Source organism: Callionymus lyra, chromosome 16 (assembly GCF_982586985.1).
Source record: "Callionymus lyra chromosome 16, fCalLyr1.hap1.1, whole genome shotgun sequence".
NCBI lineage: Eukaryota > Metazoa > Chordata > Actinopteri > Syngnathiformes > Callionymidae > Callionymus > Callionymus lyra.
The window spans coordinates 19,078,124-19,097,679 of record NC_141833.1 but is presented as its reverse complement, the minus strand read 5'-3'; the positions used below and the strand labels follow the sequence as shown (position 1 = coordinate 19,097,679).

The 19,556-nt window shown below is 36.2% G+C and overlaps 1 protein-coding gene across 1 annotated transcript in view; it reads left to right on the top strand.

Moving 5' to 3' along the window:
* Nucleotides 1-6,634: 6,634 nt before the first annotated feature.
* LOC148064088 (band 4.1-like protein 3) overlaps nt 6,635-19,556 on the top strand; it is a 35,319-nt gene continuing 22,397 nt past the window's right edge. Inside the window, exons 1-7 of the mRNA XM_087810372.1 lie at nt 6,635-6,753; nt 15,561-15,745; nt 16,344-16,487; nt 17,979-18,083; nt 18,166-18,208; nt 18,289-18,364; nt 19,050-19,268. Of these exons, the coding sequence (XP_087666498.1) occupies nt 15,572-15,745; nt 16,344-16,487; nt 17,979-18,083; nt 18,166-18,208; nt 18,289-18,364; nt 19,050-19,268 (761 nt within the window). The 5' untranslated portion in view covers nt 6,635-6,753; nt 15,561-15,571. The remainder of the gene's footprint in view (nt 6,754-15,560; nt 15,746-16,343; nt 16,488-17,978; nt 18,084-18,165; nt 18,209-18,288; nt 18,365-19,049; nt 19,269-19,556) is intronic.

Here is a 19,556-nt window from a genome sequence, read left to right as displayed (position 1 = left end):
ATATTTTCTCACAACCCTACTAGTAATTATTAATATTTTGAGATTTTCTTCTTTTAAATGTAAGTTGCCTTGTGTTATAACTTCATCAGTCCTTTTAATTACTACTATTAATTTTCTATATTTTTCACACCATCATCATCATCATCATCACATCTTACTCTCATTATTGATTGACGACCTTCATGATCAGTACTTTCCAAAGGTTGCTAATAAACTCATTCATGGATGCTCCGGATAAGATTCCAGGTTTTGGACCGAGCGAGCGTCACCAGGACGTCCTCTCTGTCCAGAAGTCAGATTTTTTAAATGGCCGTTTGTGCTGGTCGACCTCCAGCTCCTCCGGGGTTCACGGCTGACTGGAGTCCCAACAGCAGGGGGCAGCAGCTCTGACAGCTCCGGTTAGAATAACAAGCTAAGAGGCTGGAGTTCGTTGGGTTCGGCTGTAATTACCATTAATGAGACGTTCTGAGAGGGAAATTATTCTTTGATGGCTTTTCAGCCGACACCAGAAGTTTAGTCGTGTCTGGACTCACGCGGGTGATTCATCTAATTGACATAAAACGATGATTATTGACCAAGAATCCTGGTGTCAATAGAATTCCCTTAAGGTTGTCGGATTGATTATTTTGACTCAATATGTGTGTGAAAAAAAAAAACTCAGTTTATTCCTTTGACAAAGTCGTAAATGCTGTCAATTGTTTTGAAACCAAAATATATCCAAATGTCAGCTTTAAAAGCTGCTGGAGTCACTGTATCCTCTCGTCCTCAGTCGTAACTGTTTTCATTTGTTTTCAAACCAAAATATATCCAAATTTAAGCTTTAAAAGCAGCTGGAGTCGACTGTATCCTCTCGTCCTCAGTCGTAACTGTTTTTATTTGTTTTTAAACCAAAATATATCCAAATTTAAGCTTTAAAAGCAGCTGGAGTCGACTGTATCCTCTCGTCCTCAGTCGTAACTGTTTTTATTTGTTTTTAAACCAAAATATATCCAAATGTCAGCTTTAAAAGCTGCTGGAGTCACTGTATCCTCTCGTCCTCAGTCGTAACTGTTTTTATTTGTTTTTAAACCAAAATATATCCAAATGTCAGCTTTAAAAGCTGCTGGAGTCACTGTATCCTCTCGTCCTCAGTCGTAACTGTTTTCATTTGTTTTTAAACCAAAATATATCCAAATTTAAGCTTTAAAAGCAGCTGGAGTCGACTGTATCCTCTCGTCCTCAGTCGTAACTGTTTTTATTTGTTTTTAAACCAAAATATATCCAAATTTAAGCTTTAAAAGCAGCTGGAGTCGACTGTATCCTCTCGTCCTCAGTCGTAACTGTTTTTATTTGTTTTTAAACCAAAATATATCCAAATTTAAGCTTTAAAAGCAGCTGGAGTCGACTGTATCCTCTTGTCCTCAGTCGTAACTGTTTTCATTTGTTTTTAAACCAAAATATATCCAAATTTAAGCTTTAAAAGCAGCTGGAGTCGACTGTATCCTCTCATCCTCAGTCGTAACTGCTTTTATTTGTATTGAAACCAAAATATATCCAAATTTAAGCTTTAAAAGCAGCTGGAGTCACTGTATCCTCTCGTCCTCAGTCGTAACTGCTTTTATTTGTATTGAAACCAAAATATATCCAAATGTCAGCTTTAAAAGCTGCTGGAGTCACTGTATCCTCTCGTCCTCAGTCGTAACTGTTTTCATTTGTTTTCAAACCAAAATATATCCAAATTTAAGCTTTAAAAGCAGCTGGAGTCGACTGTATCCTCTCGTCCTCAGTCGTAACTGCTTTTATTTGTATTGAAACCAAAATATATTTAAACATCAGCTTTAAAAGCCTCTTGAGTCATTGTATCCTCTCGCCCTCAGTCACTAGGGTGGAAACCACTTGTAACTAAATCGAGGCCTGAGGGCCAAACCAGGCACGCCAAGTTGCTTAATGTGGCCCAGCTTTAGTCAACTCAAGAATGACAATAATTGCTTTAGAAAAAACAGCAGCAATTTACGCGAAAAAAAAGTCACAACCTCAAACATCTTTTCACATCACATCACAATTATAATGAAAAGATTTGCAAGACATAATGTAAACAACACTTTGTAAAGGTTTAAAGATATGTTGGAAAGTGGAAATATCAACTGAAAAAACAATATGAACAGAAACAAAAAAGATCAAAAAGTAGTTTCACAGAAATAATGATGATGAGTATTTTCCTTTAGTTAACAATAAGATGAACCATACAAACATATTATGCACTATATTTAAAAAAAAAAAAAACCCACTTAATTTAAATTGAATGCTGCTAAAAATGTATATTTCTCTCCTCAGATTAATAGTAAATAGTAAGTAAATATCTATCTTTGCATTTGTCCATATGGTACACTGATAAAAAAAGAATTACAAAAACAAGAATACATTAAAAAATAAACAATTACAACAGAAATAAAAGAATATATATGTTTAAGATATAGTATAAATTATATTTGAAATAATTGAAATAAGTACAATGATAAATATAAAATGATAGCGAAATGAACATTAATAAATATACGTTCAGTAGTATAGATAGAGGAAGGTTTAAACACACACAGTGGAACATTAAAAAACAAGAGCTTTTTCTTCATAGAGAAGTGATTGATGGATCTATTTAAACAAAAAACTAAAATAAGACAAACTTTATTTGGTTTTACCATTAAAAAAATGTGGTCTGTCGATAAAAGTTGACATTAAGAATAATTTTACTTTTTCTTAGATTTTAAAGTTCAAAAATGTGTGTATTTAAGTGTTCTGGAGATGAGCTATTGTTGACCATAACCACAACCAATCTGCTGTGATTGGTCAAACGTCAAGGTGTGTCACCGCTTGTCATCAATCCCGGAAGTCTCCGCCTCCAAAGGACTCATTGTATAAACAAAGCGGGCATGATTACAGCTGGCTGGAGGAGGATTGATGTCACGTCATAATGAACTCCGCTCTCATAACCTCTCGTTCGCCCAGATTTCAGAGCTTACTGCATCTTGGAGAGGAAGACTTCAACATTTACTACATGTGAGTCAGGAGAGTTTTCACGTCGGTTGACCTTTGTAACAGTAAAAAACTGTAACGACTCGTCAAGAGCTTTGAAACATCCGTCAGCACTTGAGAGCAGAAGGTCAAGGGCAGGAGTTTACGAGGGGCAGCACAGGAAGTCGGCGTCCAGACGCAGCAGAAAAAAAAGTGAAGACTAAAGCAGCTACATAAGCAAAGTCCAGAGATCACATGTTGGGCGTCTTGACTGGTTCTGCTGATCGAGCTGGATCTGTCCACGGCGACAGCATCGGATGTTCGAAGTGGAGTTTTTTCATTGTAGCTTCACTGAGACCAAAACTTTCACTCTGATCCGTAGATATTTGAGAGGTTCCTCAGCCGCATTATTGATCACACTGTACAGGACTTCACTTGCTTCTCTGAGAGATAATGTGTCATTACAGTACATTAGTGTTGAGACAAATATGTCATCTTGAAAATATCATGTCATTTTAATTCTCATTTTTGGTCTAATTATTTTTATTATTATTTATTACCTCCAAAAAGAAGGTATATTTTAATTGTTTTTTGTTGCAGTTAATTTTTTTAATTCTTTACTTTTTTTTCCTATTAACATTTAGTCTTTTTTGGATTACTTTGTTTTTTACTCCATAGTTAAAAAATGTTTTTGCCGTATCCAATTTTTGATAAACGTTTTTGGGTTTTTTAATACCTATTTTTATTTAATTTTTACTACTTTTGTTGTAAGGAAATTAACTTATAAAAATACATTTTATAATGTTAACATATTTATTTAATTAACTTCTTCCTTATTTTTTATGAAATATTCCTTTTGTAGAAAAAGTTTTTATTTAAAAATGTATATTTTATAAAAAAGCATATTTTCCAAAGTGTACATATTTATTTGCCGTCAGTTTTAAGTACTTATTTCATTTTTATTATTATTATTATCATTTTGTTTTGTTTCTTCTTAAATACATTTCTAAATAAAAGTTTTTATTTTATTTTTTAACTAAAAACCAAAGAGGTTAACAGAAACATAGATATATTCATAATTAATGTGGTTAAATTTAAAATATTTAATTAAAAAATAATCTAAAGTTTAAAAAAATGATTAAAATCTAAACACATGATCCTGAAAAATTGTTTGTTTTTAATATGTTGAAGGGTAAACGGGTCAATGTCATCTTGTTACAACACCTGTGAATCCTCTCAGTGTGTTGCATAAAAACAAGTATCAGTGTGTTTACGATCACGTCGTTGTATCAGTCAACAGCGAGTGTGTCACTATTTAAAGACGTGACGCGAGTCTACACGTGCACGTCTATATTTGTCGAGTGTGTGTCGCGCCACTACCGTGGTGTGTGAGCCATTAAAAGGAAATAAAAAGTCAAATGTTTGACCCAGTTAGGTCGAGTTCCCCACTGGGAGGCGGGAGGAGAAAACCCACAATCCCCTGCAGGAGAACGACCCCGGGCGGTGATTAGAAACCGACTTTAAAGTCTGGATTTGTAGACCACATGTGTTGAGTTGTTTCAGAGGCAGATGTGCCCGTCGTGTTCCCCGGTCCTCAGCGGATCCTACGTCGTGTTTCAGGTTTCAAAGCTGGTGTTGGTTCAGTGACTAGAAACACTCGATAGATCCTCTTTGAAGTTGTTGAAACATCATTTTGATTTGAAAAAAATCAGTTTTTGTATTCAAATATTTTTGGTTTGTAGTTTGAACTTTCAATTTAAACAATAACAATTCAAATTGTTGTTATATTGAACCTTCGAGACTTAAATAAAGTATGAATGCAATGTTAAATAAATCACCAGTTCAAATAAAAACTGAATTAATACTAAGATTTATTTACTTTTTCTCCTTTTCTGGCTTTCAAACCCTCTCTTAAATATATATATATATATATATATATATATATATATATATATATATATATGTAATTAACGGTTGTTTAAGAATGCTCTATTTTTATTTACTCTTTTCTTTTTGTAAATATTACCTCAGCGTTATTCATATATTTGCGGTTTTTAAACCCTTCCAAATTTTATCATTATTTTAATGTTTTAAAAGCGCTCTCTATCAATGAAATGTATACATTTAGTTGTATATTTAGTTGTGTTGAAATATTATTGATAAAGTACAGTTTTTTTTTTTAAAACCAAAATGTTTAATTATTTGTGGTTTATAAAATATAGATATTTTATCGATTTTTTTTTTTTCATTTAACTTTTTTCTTCATAGATTTGTCTTTCTCTAAAATAAATAATAAACCTTTAATCAATATTTAAATGTTTAAAAAAGTAATATATGCTTGTAATAACATTTTTAATTAATTAATTAATTCGTTTATTTGTGTAATTTTATCTTGAAACAAAAAACATGTGTTTGTAATATTCTGAAAAAATAACTATATCTAAAAAGGAAAGAAAAAACTATCTATTATTTCGTTTAAATCTAATTAATTGAAAATATTTAATTTGTGTCAGAGATAATGTACAAATTCATCTTTAAGAAGAAAACATGTGTTGCTCTATCCCAAATATTGAATGATTTATTATTGTGGTTTAAAGAAAGTAAGTAAAGTAATGTTTGTTTGTAAAGATCTTTCCAGACCAGGGTCCCAAAGCACTTTAACAATTGAAAACAATACACAGTTAAAATATATACTTTAAAAAGTCAAGACAACATAAGACAAACACGGGAAGCCCAGAAAATCAGGGAAAAAAGGTCCTGAAAGAAACTGGCAGCCAGTGAAGAGTTTTAAGGATCGGGGAAATGTGAGTTCTTCTACTAGAGCGGCTCAGATTTCTGGCTGCAGAGTTTTGTATGAACTGCAGGCGAGACAGATCCTTCTTGTTTAGACATGAAAACAAACAATAGTATAAACGACACAAACGCACGGATTAAAAACTCCAGATCATGTTGTTACATGATTTTCCTCAGTTTAGAGATTTTTCTCAGTTGAAGGAAACAGTTTCTGGTCAGTTTTCTGCTGTATTTTAAACAAGTGTGAAAAAACTAAATATTTTATCATTGAATATTGTGGTTTAAAAAACCTACTATATATATATACTATTTGTCTCTTTTTATATTAACCCAAAATAAAAAAAATTATATTTCCACCAAGTAACATTGGGGAAAATGGTAATACAGTTGTTTTTTGGACGGCAAGTACGTTCTAATCTTACTTATAATAACGTGTAGCTGTCTCCGAGAACGAGTCACTTTAAATATTATTGACAAATAACAAAGTGACATAGCAACAACATGATGTGTTACACGATAATAACACGTTGTTGTCTGCTCTTTCAAACAATCTAATTACTGTTTGTTTTGGTCTGAATTCTATGTTGACTCTCTGTACACAAATACTCCTATTACTTATGTATTATTGTAATTAAGCATGTTAGTATATTTAATTAATAAAGGATATTTATTTATACTTTTAATTGTCCACACATGTAAATTAGTGGTGAAGCAAAGTCAATAAAATGAATATGAAAATAAAAAATTGTTTTTAAAATCTGGTGCCATCGGTTGCTTGGCTCCGCGTGCACGCCGCCCGCGCCGCGCGGTCACGCAGGGGGGTGTGCTGCTGTGCATCTCCCAGAATCCTCGGCGGCGGAGCAGCTTGATAGGCTGCTGTGAGGAGCTGCAGCAGAGAAGCACCGCTGTCAGGAAACACAAGCCGCGAATTCTGTTCGCCAAACCCGCTCCACCGAGGACGCTTTCCACCCGGTAACACGCTCTTATTTACCACTTTTAACCTCGTTTGTACTTATTTAAAAAACAACGCGCTGTGTTTGTGTTCGCCGTGTCGTCATGCGATTGACGTCCACATCTGCCGCGGACGTCATTCAAATGCAAGGATTTTTGTATCCGAAGAAAAAGAAAAAGTGAAAAGTGAACAAAAATGGATTTTTAAAGAAATATATGGTTTGTTCGTGCAAGAATTATAACCAGGTTAAGATAATTCCACGTGATTTATAGTGTTTTCTGAAGTGCGTGAATCAAACGAGTCGAATCATCATCATAGCATTTTTAGCTCGTTTAAGCTAATAAAACTCGCTGAGTCACCGCCGGTCATTATTAGCATCTGCTGATGCGACTCCGGCCGGATCCGTGACATTGTCGCCCGTTTTTTGGATGGAATCGTGGGCTGTTTTTTTGATCTGCAGTGCGGTAGGCGTGGCTATGACTGTGATCTGGATCCTCGGCTGAAGCATCCTCGCAGTCATGGCCGGAGTCTGACTTGACGATTTAAAGATGCACACACTGAGCTGTTGTTGTCGCTTGACAACCATGTCTTTGTCGCGGAGGGATGTTGACCCACAGCTCTGTTGTGACATGTGTACATGTCTGAGGAACTTGCTGCTAGATTTATGGAGAGGGTTGTTGTTTTCTGGAACAATACTGAGCAAGAACACCCCAGATAACCTCTGTGGACTTGTGGAGCTCCTGTAGAGTCTCACACAATTTTAGACTCGCATGACTCTTAAACAAGTATATATGTAGTTTTTAATGCTCATACCACTTATTTAACACTGTTTTCTATTGAACTTTACCATCACATACTTGTTATTTTGTTATTTCCACTAAGGGTTTGAAGAATTTTCAGATAAATATTTGTCTTTTTGGAGTTACAGACATGTCACTTTAGTTCTTCTGAAACGACACACCCAAAATAACATCCAAATATACTGCTGGTCTGTAACGTCCCTCCTGTTTTGAAGCCCTGACGTGAGAAATTGTTCGGAGAAATATTAAATAAATCTAGATTCTAAGCTTGTTTTTTTGGCAAAAATGCCCTGTTTCTTTTTCTTGTGGATGCGCAAGATTTAGCCTGAAACACTTCTTTTAAAAAAAAAAAAAAAAATTCTCTTGTCAAAGCTTCATCATAAGAGGGACATGGCGGACGTGCAGGATGGAGGCATTTGTATGTGGCCCGTGGGCTAGATCAGGCCCACAGAGTGCTTGAAAACCTAGATCAGACCTAGGCTAAGTTCAGCCTCGGGGGGCCATGTTTGGCCCTTTGACAGTATTCATGAGGTCATGAGTAAAACTGCAAAACTGATTGCTGACAACTGGCTATTTTGATTGTACTTGATTTAAGAACACATTTGTGTGTAACATGTGTTTATCTTATGGCGATTTGTCTCATAATTTATATTGAGTATATTAAAAAAAAACTAAGCTTAGTTTTAACCTGTCGTTAACATTTTCATGGTCAAGTTTTCATTTCAAATGAAGCTTCATTTTTTTTTTTTGTAATTCTGTTTGTTTGGCATGACAGCCCCTTACAACTGTCTAAGTATAAAATGTGGCCCCATTCAGTTCCTTAACCCATTACCTAGATAAACAACAGTCACAAAGACTGTTTCCAAAAAAAAATTGTTTCCAAATGTCATTAAAACTATTTGGAAACTACCAAGAAAAGTATTCGACATCTTTTGGTGTTTTATCAAGTGTCATGAATTCAATGCTTTTCAATAAATGTATATTCTTCAGCGTCAAACTCAAGGTCAGAAGGGCCAAATCTGGTCCCCTGAGTCATTTAATGGCCTGTTGTTGGCTGAAATCAAAGTAGGTTCTTGTTGATACCGTGACCTATACAGATGCTAATGGTTAAGTTAAGATGATCAACATAGATTTTTGATGTCAATGTTTGTACAGATACTTCCAATCACTGTGAAACTTTTAATAAATTAATTTGATGGGAATTGGATACTGTTGGAGACAGTTTGTTTGGCCCGCGACCAAGAGTGCTGAAAGATGTTGTCCCCTTGTGTGATTGATTAAGTATTTTCAAGTTTGCCTCTTTGTGTGATGACTTTCTAAAACTTCTTTCCATGGGTGTGCCAAATATATGTGCTGCTATTAAAGAGATACATTTAACATTCATGTTTTCAGAGGTCTTAACATGACGCGTTGAACATGAATGCTCTAGCAAGTATTGATTTTTCTGTCGCCAACAATATTTCTTATCACGTAATTGTTTATCGATATCTTATCGAGTCAAAACCTGTTTTTTCTACTTACCATTAGCTGTCAGAAATGCACATGGAGGCATCAAGTATCCAGAGTAGAGGAATATAACTGGGTCATTGACAAGAATAGCATCAACCTCTTTTGTTTTTCTTCCCAAAAGCCTGTCAGGAATAAGTAGCTTAAAATGGCTCCTTTGCATGTAAATTGTTCCGCTGTGTGAGCTTTCTTTTGTTATCTGGATGATTGTTTTTGTAGAAGCTCTCTTAAACAACTTGTTTTAAAGAGACTCGGCCCCTCACCACTTTTTGTCGTTGTAATTATATCATTCACATCCCAACTTGTGGGACTGTAGAAAAAAGAAGGCGTTTTCATTGTGTTGTAGAAAGTGAAGGTTGAAAATCCAGGTATGATTTATAATGTTTTCCAAAGGTAACATCTTTTCATCGATGTTTTTATCCATCAATAATTCTCACTTAACATGAAAATAATCCTATTAGCATTGAAACGATCACTGAGTTTGTGTTTATTAGAAGAACATTTGCATTTCCATGAAACATATGTCTGTGGTTATGTTACTTCTGGATGACTTTCGTCGCACTTATCCCCCCCGATTAGATCAATCACTCACACTTACGCATGTATTTGTCAGAAGGAATTCTAATCAAGTCGTCTTTGATTTGCTCCGCACTAATCCGAAGCCCTTTCAATCCTCCCCGGTCCGTCCCGGGCTCTCCTCTCATTATGTTCTCATTATGGTCACAGATTTGCGTCTAATCTTTCACGTTTACTGAGGATTTCCCTTGCGTTGAAACGGACGCTCAACCGGCTCCAAACACGTATTTCAGGCTTTTCTTTTTCGAGACAAAGGTGCCAGCAACAGTGCAACAGAGACACACTGGTGTCTTACACTCGAGTACACAATCAAGACATTGAAGTCATCTCCGAACCCTGAACTGCTCAGTGCAAAAGACAGTAATGTGAAGAATGTAAACGCAGCAGCAAGCTGACAGGATTTATGGCGTCCTCAGCAAAAAAAAATCTGCTCGGCACAGTTTCACCTCTGTGCGTCCAGTCGTCTCTTTCCAAATACTGCTGGAGAAGAGTGGATTGTTTACTTCAATCTTGTTAGTGGTTTGGCTGAACGTTTGGAAAGGGAACAAAGAAGCTTCTAGACGCTAAAATAACTTTCCACCATCTATTGAGTATGCAACAATGTCCAGTCCACTTTCACTCCAGACAATTTTGCCTTATTTTACAAACCTAATCGATAGAAAACACATAAAAAGAACCACGTAGGTTGTTTTTTGTCCCATTACTTAACTGTTCAGCTCACCGTTACTGAGGCAATTGAGTGATAGCACCTCATATGACATGTTTATTTGTAATTTCAAATATATTTTCTTAATGTTAACATCTTCCGTTGTCCATCTATTTGTCGTATTAATGTCGTTATAATTATGTTTTTGTTTTTTTTATAAAGAGTTCAAGTAGTTCTGAGGCCTAAACATGTTTTTGAAGAGGGAAAACTTAAACGGTGTCTCAAGAGTTTTTTTTTTTTTTTTTTGGGAGGTCTCTTCTGTTTTTTTTTAAACTGCTAAATTAAATTCTAAATGAACTGAGATTTACTCAAATGATTAAACCAAAGTCTGGACATTTTCAGTATTTGAAACTGCAGAAGGTTTATTTTTAACCTTTCTTTTTGGAGTGTTCCAGGAAAATATATGCAGAATTATTGAATTGAGGAAGAATTTGTCGACCGTCCTACCAGGATTTTCCTTTTACACTTTGCCAACATTGATAACTTAACCATATGTCATGAAATCACTGAATGAATTCCTGCCAGTATTTTAAATGCATTTATTACTAGGCAGTGGATTCTGCTTTTTGATGAGTTAAAAAAAAAAGCAGTAGCAGAAATGAGTTGTTTTCTGTTTGTGATAACAGTCACAGAAACGTTCAGTGTCTTGGATATTAACACCTTCAAGTACCAAGTGATGCCAAATCATCTGCGGCTGTTTTCCATTGAGTGCTTGAAGGCACTCGGGGACCAGTTACCCCTCAACAGACGCGTCTCATTTAAGTGGTTGAGCAGCAACATGGTTTCCTATTACAGTGGCGGAGATGTGCGACAGCTGTCACCCCCGCAACAGCTTTGGAAAACTTGTTGCTACTTCAAAAATCAGCCGCGACGTGAAAACGCCAACTAGTCTCCTTCGAGCATCTTTCACGAGCCCCGGGGGAGTCCTTGTTCCGAGGGGAACAGGAGAGTCCGGGGATGGGCCCAGCTGTGAAGGGCTTAATCTAATGGTGGTCAGGAACAGATGGCTTGGTTTGAGTGTGAGCAGAGCCCACTTAACGGGCGCGTGTGTGACAATCACAAATGGATTTTTAAGATTGAGATTTTATGCACAGCGTGGCACCAGAGCACTCAGTGTCTGTGGACAATTATGAAATGCAGCCAGTGTCTGATTTATCTCCATTGTACATTTGAAAAGGCAATATCTTTCACGCGTGATTCTCTTTCTCATCTGGATTGATTTTCTGACAGTTTCTTTAATCGACCAGGCTTTATGTACTATTATTTATTGGCAGATAATTGTATACATTTCAAAAATATTACCTTGTGCGAAGGAAGTGAATTTCAATTATTCATCTACTCGCTCCCACCATCTGAGAAATGACACTTTATTATCATCAGATTACTATTCTGGCCCATCCTTTCACCTTTCCTGAGGTCCATACTTTAGCCATTTTAGACCATAATTCAACAGCAATAGACAAATAATACCCGTCAATTGGCCAGTACATAATAAGGGGGTTTTGAAAACAATTTTCTTTAAAATTCTATAGTCCAAGTTATTTTAAAATTTTAGTTAAGACTGACAAAAAGAATAAAAACAAACGACTAAGCAATTTTATTAGATTTTTAAAAATTACTTTATTGACAATACATGAAAGACGCTGTGAAAGATTATGTGTGTATATATATATAAATATATATATATATATATATTTATATAATGTTATTTATAAATGGCTTTATAATAACGGTAGCATTTCTAATATCTTAAATGTGTGAGAAAACAAATTTGTGCAAATATTAAAATATTTCCTAATTAATTTGACCAAAATAAACAATATTTAGGAAATACTTATACTTTTCAAAGTACAAAATTATTGTATGTTATTTAATTATCTAAAAAAAATTTTTTTTAAGTTAAAATGCTTGACATTGACTGCATGAGGGCCAGATAAATAGATGTGATGTAAATAAGATGTCGCATAACATGTAACGACACATGTTCCCAGTTTATGTATGAGATCTTATTTCAAAGGCAAACGTTCACCTCAAAGGTCAAATGTTTACTAGTGGTTATTCAAGCCATGTGACCTCAGGTGGCCCTGACCCTGAAGATGACCGTGATCATCTCAGGAATTAACCTGTTCTATGTCTTTGTTGAAAAGAAGATAAGAAAAAGAAAAAAATGTATGCATACTGTTGTTATGTTGAAGAATAAGGAAGTTGTTGATAAGATCATTAAGATTGTTTTTTGTTGTTGTTGTTGGTGCTTCGAACAGAAAACAAAAGGATGAATATTTTGTGATAAACAATCATGTGAGTTTTGAGTTCTTATCTATGCGGCTGAACCCTCAGTTTCTCTGCTTTTAAAATGGACTGATGCAGAGATTTGCATTTTTAAAAAGAGGCCAAATTATATTCATGGATTAACTGTTGCAACAATTACTGAGGCTGCAATAGTGCATCTGTGCCTGTTTACCAATTGAAATGTGGCACTATTAATGAATTCAGCTTTCTGGATGCATAATGTACCAGTGAGGGCCACACACAACGTACTGTGTGGGCTGTTGTGTGGCCCTGTGAAGCGAGCCTGTCACCACTGACTGAATGGTTTTCTTCCTCCTTTTCTATGGTGTTGGTTTCCTCCCTCGCTGTATAGTTCCTGTTCCGTCCACGGGTTAATGGAAGCAAAGGTTGTCGGCTGATTACAGAGTGGCACGACTGGTCGGATCCACTTGAATCGGCCATTAAAACCTGCTCATTAACCCAGGTGGAATTTGTATCTTGTGACATCGTCACCTGTTTCGTCTTGTTTCTGTATTATCAGCATTTTTTAAAATATATTGAACTTTGATTTTCTTTTAATGTAGATTTTGATATTGTTGTTCCAATTGTTAAAAAATACATCTAAATTCAATACAGTAGAATTATTAATTCAGCATATAAATGTTGGTATAAAGTTGCAAAATGTTTACCATAGAAGTTTGTTATTATAACTACAATAATTTAACAATGATTAGGAATAATATTTACATAAAATAAATTACAATATCAAACTCTATGTGTAACCTTTCAATACACAAATCATTAAATTGTTCCCTCCAAAAACCTCAATGCCATAAACTATGTCACATCTAAGAAAAGAGTTCATCCACCAATAAAGATTCCACAATCTCTCGGACTATCTTTATACGACACCTGAAGTTACATCTCGATAGCGAAGAATGAGATCAGCATGTTGGAGTGACCCATGACCTCTCAGCTCCACACACCAGCCGGGGCTTTTAGTTTGTTTTATTGCCGCAAGACCTCAAAGTAATTACTAGTCAAATGGTTTTGGTTTCACAGTCGAGCGTCATTTGGCTCCACGATTAAATCTGTTAATCTTTTGCAAGTCAAAATTGATTTCCATTTTTCTATGACTGGGATATAAGGAAAGGATGAAGCTCATTATCGTAATCAAGATGAGTTCATTATGGTTTGCCACCTTTAATAAACTTTGGCAGAGATGAGTCATCGTTGTAATAGAGCAGAATTATTAGTGATAAAAGAATGAATGCTATGCAGTGACGCGTTCACTCCTTCATCTCCAGCTGTTTAATCTGGACGCTCTGTGTCCTGCCCTGATGCCGACAGCTGGACATGGAGATGACCATCTGCACCAAATGTAGTTTCTGACCGTGACCGAAAGTATGAAATCTATCGAGACAGAATAACGGCAGAAAGGTCGACATGCGAGAACGGATGGTTCGAATTAAGCAATGGAAATGAGAGGAATGAATGTAATGGAATATTAGGTTTCGCTTTAAACTTTTGAGCCGAGTGCAGCCAAAGAATAAAAGACCAGGAAATATGCACAATAGTTTTTCTTTTTGGAATTTAAAAATAAAGTTTGAGACCCCTCGCTCAAATGGTAAAATACACCAACATGTGAAAGACATATTTACAGTAAATGAGGAGATGAAGTGTTGTTGGTGAAAACTACTTGAAAGACAGTAGAACAGGTTCGGTTGGATAAAACTCTAGATTTGTGTCTGAGCCTTCACACTGATGTCACGCTACTTGTTTGTGTTGATCCAGACACTGGTGTCCCCAAGCCTGGGCTCAGAGTCAGGGATCCTCCCTCCGCCAAGTAAACACCACCCTATAAATAGAGCCGAGGGAGCGAGAGGCCGGCGGGAGCACGACAGGCATCTTGACTCCAAACCCCAAATTCTGCCGCCGTCCTACACACATTCATGCTCGACGCCCGTGGGTCGAGTTCCCACAGAGGCCCCTTGCTGTGGCCGTTCTAGCTGTCATCTCTGTTGGGCATAACAAGCCATTAGATGTTTCCTCTTGTTAGGAGATTGTCAGCCGTCGGCCCCGGAGGAGCTTTTATTGTGACGCGTATCACACTCGCACAATGTCAACACAAGAAACCGTCATAAAGCAGCTCGGACATCACGTGTATGTCGGACTATAGAGGTCAAATACTGTGTGAATCACTACTTTTTATGTGAAATGTCACCTTCTTGTAGGTTTAAATGGATGGATTTATCAGAAGATGAAGTGTAGCTGAGTTTTAAAGGGCAGAACTGAAGCAGAATATTAATAAATCAGAACCTCTTCCACTAAAAGTCTACTCTGGAGAGCTCAGTCTTTCTATTAGGGCTGTAAGAAAACATCGATAGACAGAAATATTGTGGAGGTTTTAGTTTTTTTTGTTATGATTCCTTATCGATATTCCACAGCACTATTAAAAATATATAAATAATGTATAGATATGCTGTATAGTGTACTATATACACAATCATATCCCAATCTTTTTTTTTACGATACCATATAGATATCCTAAAGCACTGTATCAATATAAAAGTGAAAATAACAAACCATTAACACAAAAAAAGCAAATCTGTATTTTATATATATATTACACAGGCCACTAGATGGCAGTCTTTGCGCCCTCCTTTGCCAAAGGAACAGTCAAATGCTGTGAGATCCCTGCAATGACTGAGGACAAGATGATACAGTTGACTAGAAACTTTTGTAGCAAATTTTTGAATATAATAAACTGTTCGACAATACTACAAATATAAAGTTCCAGTATCACACTACATCACGATATAGCGTAATGTTGCCCATGTATTGTGATATGTTTCGTATCACCATATTCTTGGCAATAGACACTCCTTCTTCGTACTACATACATTTGTGTTTGGTACACAGTCCGAACACAATCGGTTCTCAACAACCCTTTTTTTTTTTCCCGCCACAGCGTTGTTCACCATGACGACAGAATCGGGCGCAGACTCCGAGGCGAAGCAGCAGCAGGAGAGCAAGGAGACGGAGAAGGGAAACTCCAAAGCAGCAGCTGAACCGACTTCACCTCAGAACCATCCGGAACAACTGCCCGCCGCCGTCGCCCACAGCACGCCGGCCAGGAAAGAGCAGGTGACGCAGGTGAGAGCCAGAACTAGACCAGCTTCTGTCCACATTTTCCACGGAAAATGTTAATTATTTAAACCATGGATGTCTTTCTTGTCACATGTGTTTTCTGTCAAACAAATGTTTTTTAATTTAATTATTTCTCTCATTTTTTATTTTTTTTTAAGATGGGAAAGTGAATCAAATCAGTTACAGATGACAGGACATAATGAGAGTATTTAAGGGCTCTGAGCATAAACATGTCTTAAATGCATTAAAGTGCGACCGCAATTTAACTTCCTGCAAACACAATTTCACATATTTGTGAATAACGTCGCAGCGACCGGTCTGCCTCCAGGAGGAGCTCACATTTCAGTCGAGTGGAAAATTAGATTTTCTCTGTTCAAGTCAAAATTGCGACACACCTTTTTGCTCCTCCGCGATTACATTCAGAAAGCCAGGAACTATTTTAGGGTTCATCATGTGACGGAACTGGTGATTCTGTTCAATGAATTCAATTAACTATGACGAGCCAACAGAGGCTCTTCTCACTGACTTTAACTTCCCTCACAAAGTCCTAACCATTGTAGTTTGAAATAAAATACTCCGTTTGTAACTTCTGTTTCTGTTGTAGGAGCAGGAGGACGAGGACCAGGAATCCCACAGGTCTTCCACCAGTCGACTGTCTCGCTCTCCTTTGAGAGGAGTGAAGAAGGTGAAGATCATGCAGTGCAAGGTCACGCTGCTGGACGGCTCCGACTACACGCTCAATGTCGAGGTGGGTCCAGAAGGATATTATCTACAAATGAGGGGTTAGGGAAGAACATCGGTGCCATTGAGTATTGGATCTTAAATGAACATTTTCAAATGTTGAAACTTGACATCTTTTAGTTGAAATGTTTGGTTTTCTTTAAGCATTTGTTGGAGCAATTTCATTTAATAATTTGTTATAATGAATTGGAAAAAATATTGAATTGAGAAAATGTATGATTGGAATTTCAATATTCTGTGTAAAACAAAACATAAAATATTAACCCTCGTGTTATCTCAAGGTCAAGGTGACCATAACTTCTTCTTTTTTTTTAAGCCTTCGGGTCACCTTGACACTGACAAAACAAAAGAGTTAATAACTACAATATAATACAATAAATAAATTGTTGAATTCAATAAAAATTCTATACGGATTGAGTATTTCATTGTCTTAATCCAAACAGATTGTAAGAATAATTACCCATAATTGGCCTAAACTGATGATTTGTTACAATTATTTCCATTTCAAATTTGGTTCAATGATTGTTTAGTCAACTATCTATAAGCACAAACAATGGTTGGCTATTATAAAGGGCAAGAGGCAGCTGTTGCCATGGTGACTAATACACCTGTATGACGATGCATATATGTTATTGTTGTGCACTCCGGCTTGTTTTTTGTTTTCAAACTTAAATGCCAGTGTTTTCTTCGTTTATTGTGTTTATTAGCCGTTTTAAAGTAATTACATCCCATCTGTTTACGAGCAGTTAATCCTTAAATCCTGCCCACCAGCTGAGTTCAATCCCAACTTGTCTGACCTCGTAGTAGAAACTTCTAGAGTCAAACTTTAGGCCCCCAGGAGGGTTGTCTTTAAATCAAAGTATGACCTATGAAGACGTTTAAGATAAGATGTAGAGAAGAGATTATCGATGTCAACAATTATACAGAGACAATGAAACATACTCGTACTTCTTGTTGGTAAAAATACATTTTGTAGGGCAAACGAAAAAGTTGCCTGAGACATTTCAGGCCCTTGTTCCTTTTTCTCTGAAATTAAAGTGGAAGATACAGAACCACGAGTGACATTTTTCCCTAAACATGGTCAGTTAAAAAACCACAGTGGCAAAGGTCGCAAACATTAAATGCTACTGAAAAAGTAGTGAGTGACTAATTGTAAACATTTTAATTTAATGTGACATGTCAGTGAAGTTATGTAATTGATAAGCACTTTTTTTAACATTTTCCTATAAGATATTTTTTCCAAGTTATGAATTTTCCCCTCTCAACTGTGTATTGGCTTCTTCTCGCTCCCGTCAGGAAAATCCTCACTAATCCTTTCCTACAATTTCAGTGACCATGTGCATCTTCTGCATCGAAGAGGCTTTAGCTCATTGTAAAAATAATGTATAAAATCGGTTGAAAATGTTTTTTAAATCCTGTAAGGCTCAGTTCAACCTGTCGAGGTGTCACAAATGCATCATCCACCTTTACGTCTATTGATCTATTCTTGTGTCCTCAGAAGAGAGCCCGAGGCCAAATGCTTTTTGATAAAGTGTGTGATCACCTCAACCTGTTAGAAAAGGATTACTTCGGCATCACATACAGGGATGTGGAGAATCAGAAGGTAAGAAGAACGACTGAATTTAACTTAAATAGGATTCTGAGTGACTCAATGTCCATCATCTGATTCGGTTTGTGCTCCACAGAATTGGCTGGATCCTTCCAAGGAGCTGAAGAAGCAGATCAGGAGTAAGAGCAGTTGTTGTTATTAAAAGTTTTGCTTTTTTTTCATTTCTTTTTTTTGACTTTTTAATTTATTGCTCCACCAGCTGGTCCCTGGAACTTCGCTTTCAACGTGAAGTTTTACCCTCCAGATCCTTCCCAGCTGTCGGAAGACATCACAAGGTCAGTGTTGCATCAAATCTACTGCAGCGATTCATGTTCGGCTACAGCAACACACTTTTATGATTCATTTCTAGGAGGTAAAAATAACTCTCCCAAGTGTTTGAGTCATTACTGGAGCCAGATTAGTGGGCTGCAAAATACCTGCGTTTCTCACGACAACGACCACGTTTTTTTTAATCAAGATGGATGAGAAGATAGAGAGAAGAGGGAGTCGGTAGAAGTGAGTCAGATGTAAAGAAGAGGGAGATGATGGAGTTCATCTAGAGCAGGTGTCTGTCATGAGCAAAAGTCATGTGAAAAAATATTACACATATTGTTATATTATTATTATTATTATATTATTATTTGTTTTTTTAGCACTATAAGACTGATCTCCCCCAATATGTGACAAATAAAGGAATATTTTTGGCTTGTGAAACTTTTTTTGTTAATCATTTTTGTTTTAGAAGAATAACATAATTAAACTTATTCAAGATTTAAACAAATCTATACTATATTTTGTCTTGAATAATATTTTATATTATATCTTTATAATGTATATGTTAGCTTCAGTTTATCTGCCTAAGATTTTACGGCTCTTAGGGAGTTTTAATTTGGTTCTTTTATTTGTTTCAAACCAACTTTTAAATGTCTTCATAACCTAAAGTGAATGTTCTGCATTAAAACCTCCCTGTGGTCCCCTCAGGTACTACCTCTGCCTTCAACTGAGAGACGACGTGGTTTCAGGGCGGCTTCCGTGTTCTTTTGCCACCCACACCGTTCTGGGTTCGTACGCGGTCCAGTCCGAGCTCGGAGACTACGACCCCGATGAACTGGGCAGCGACTACATCAGCGAACTACGCTTCGCACCAAACCAGACCAAAGAACTGGAGGAGAAGGTCATGGAACTCCACAAAACATACAAGTGAGCCACTGACCTTTTATTTTGAAAATTATAATTAATGTTTTAATCAAACAATCAAACCTATGAGAAAGTTATATCAAAATGATAAAGAGTTTTGTATTTGGGTGAGTTCTTGTACTTAAATATACCATGTCAACGAAGATCAATTTTTCTTTTTAATATTAACACATAACGTATACACATTTTCAAGGCTTTTGTAAAAATTGTCCGATTATAATTTTACAATTACCCTGCAAATATTCAGTGTTTGTTCCTTTTGGGTGTCAATTAAACTTTCTGGCTGTCGAG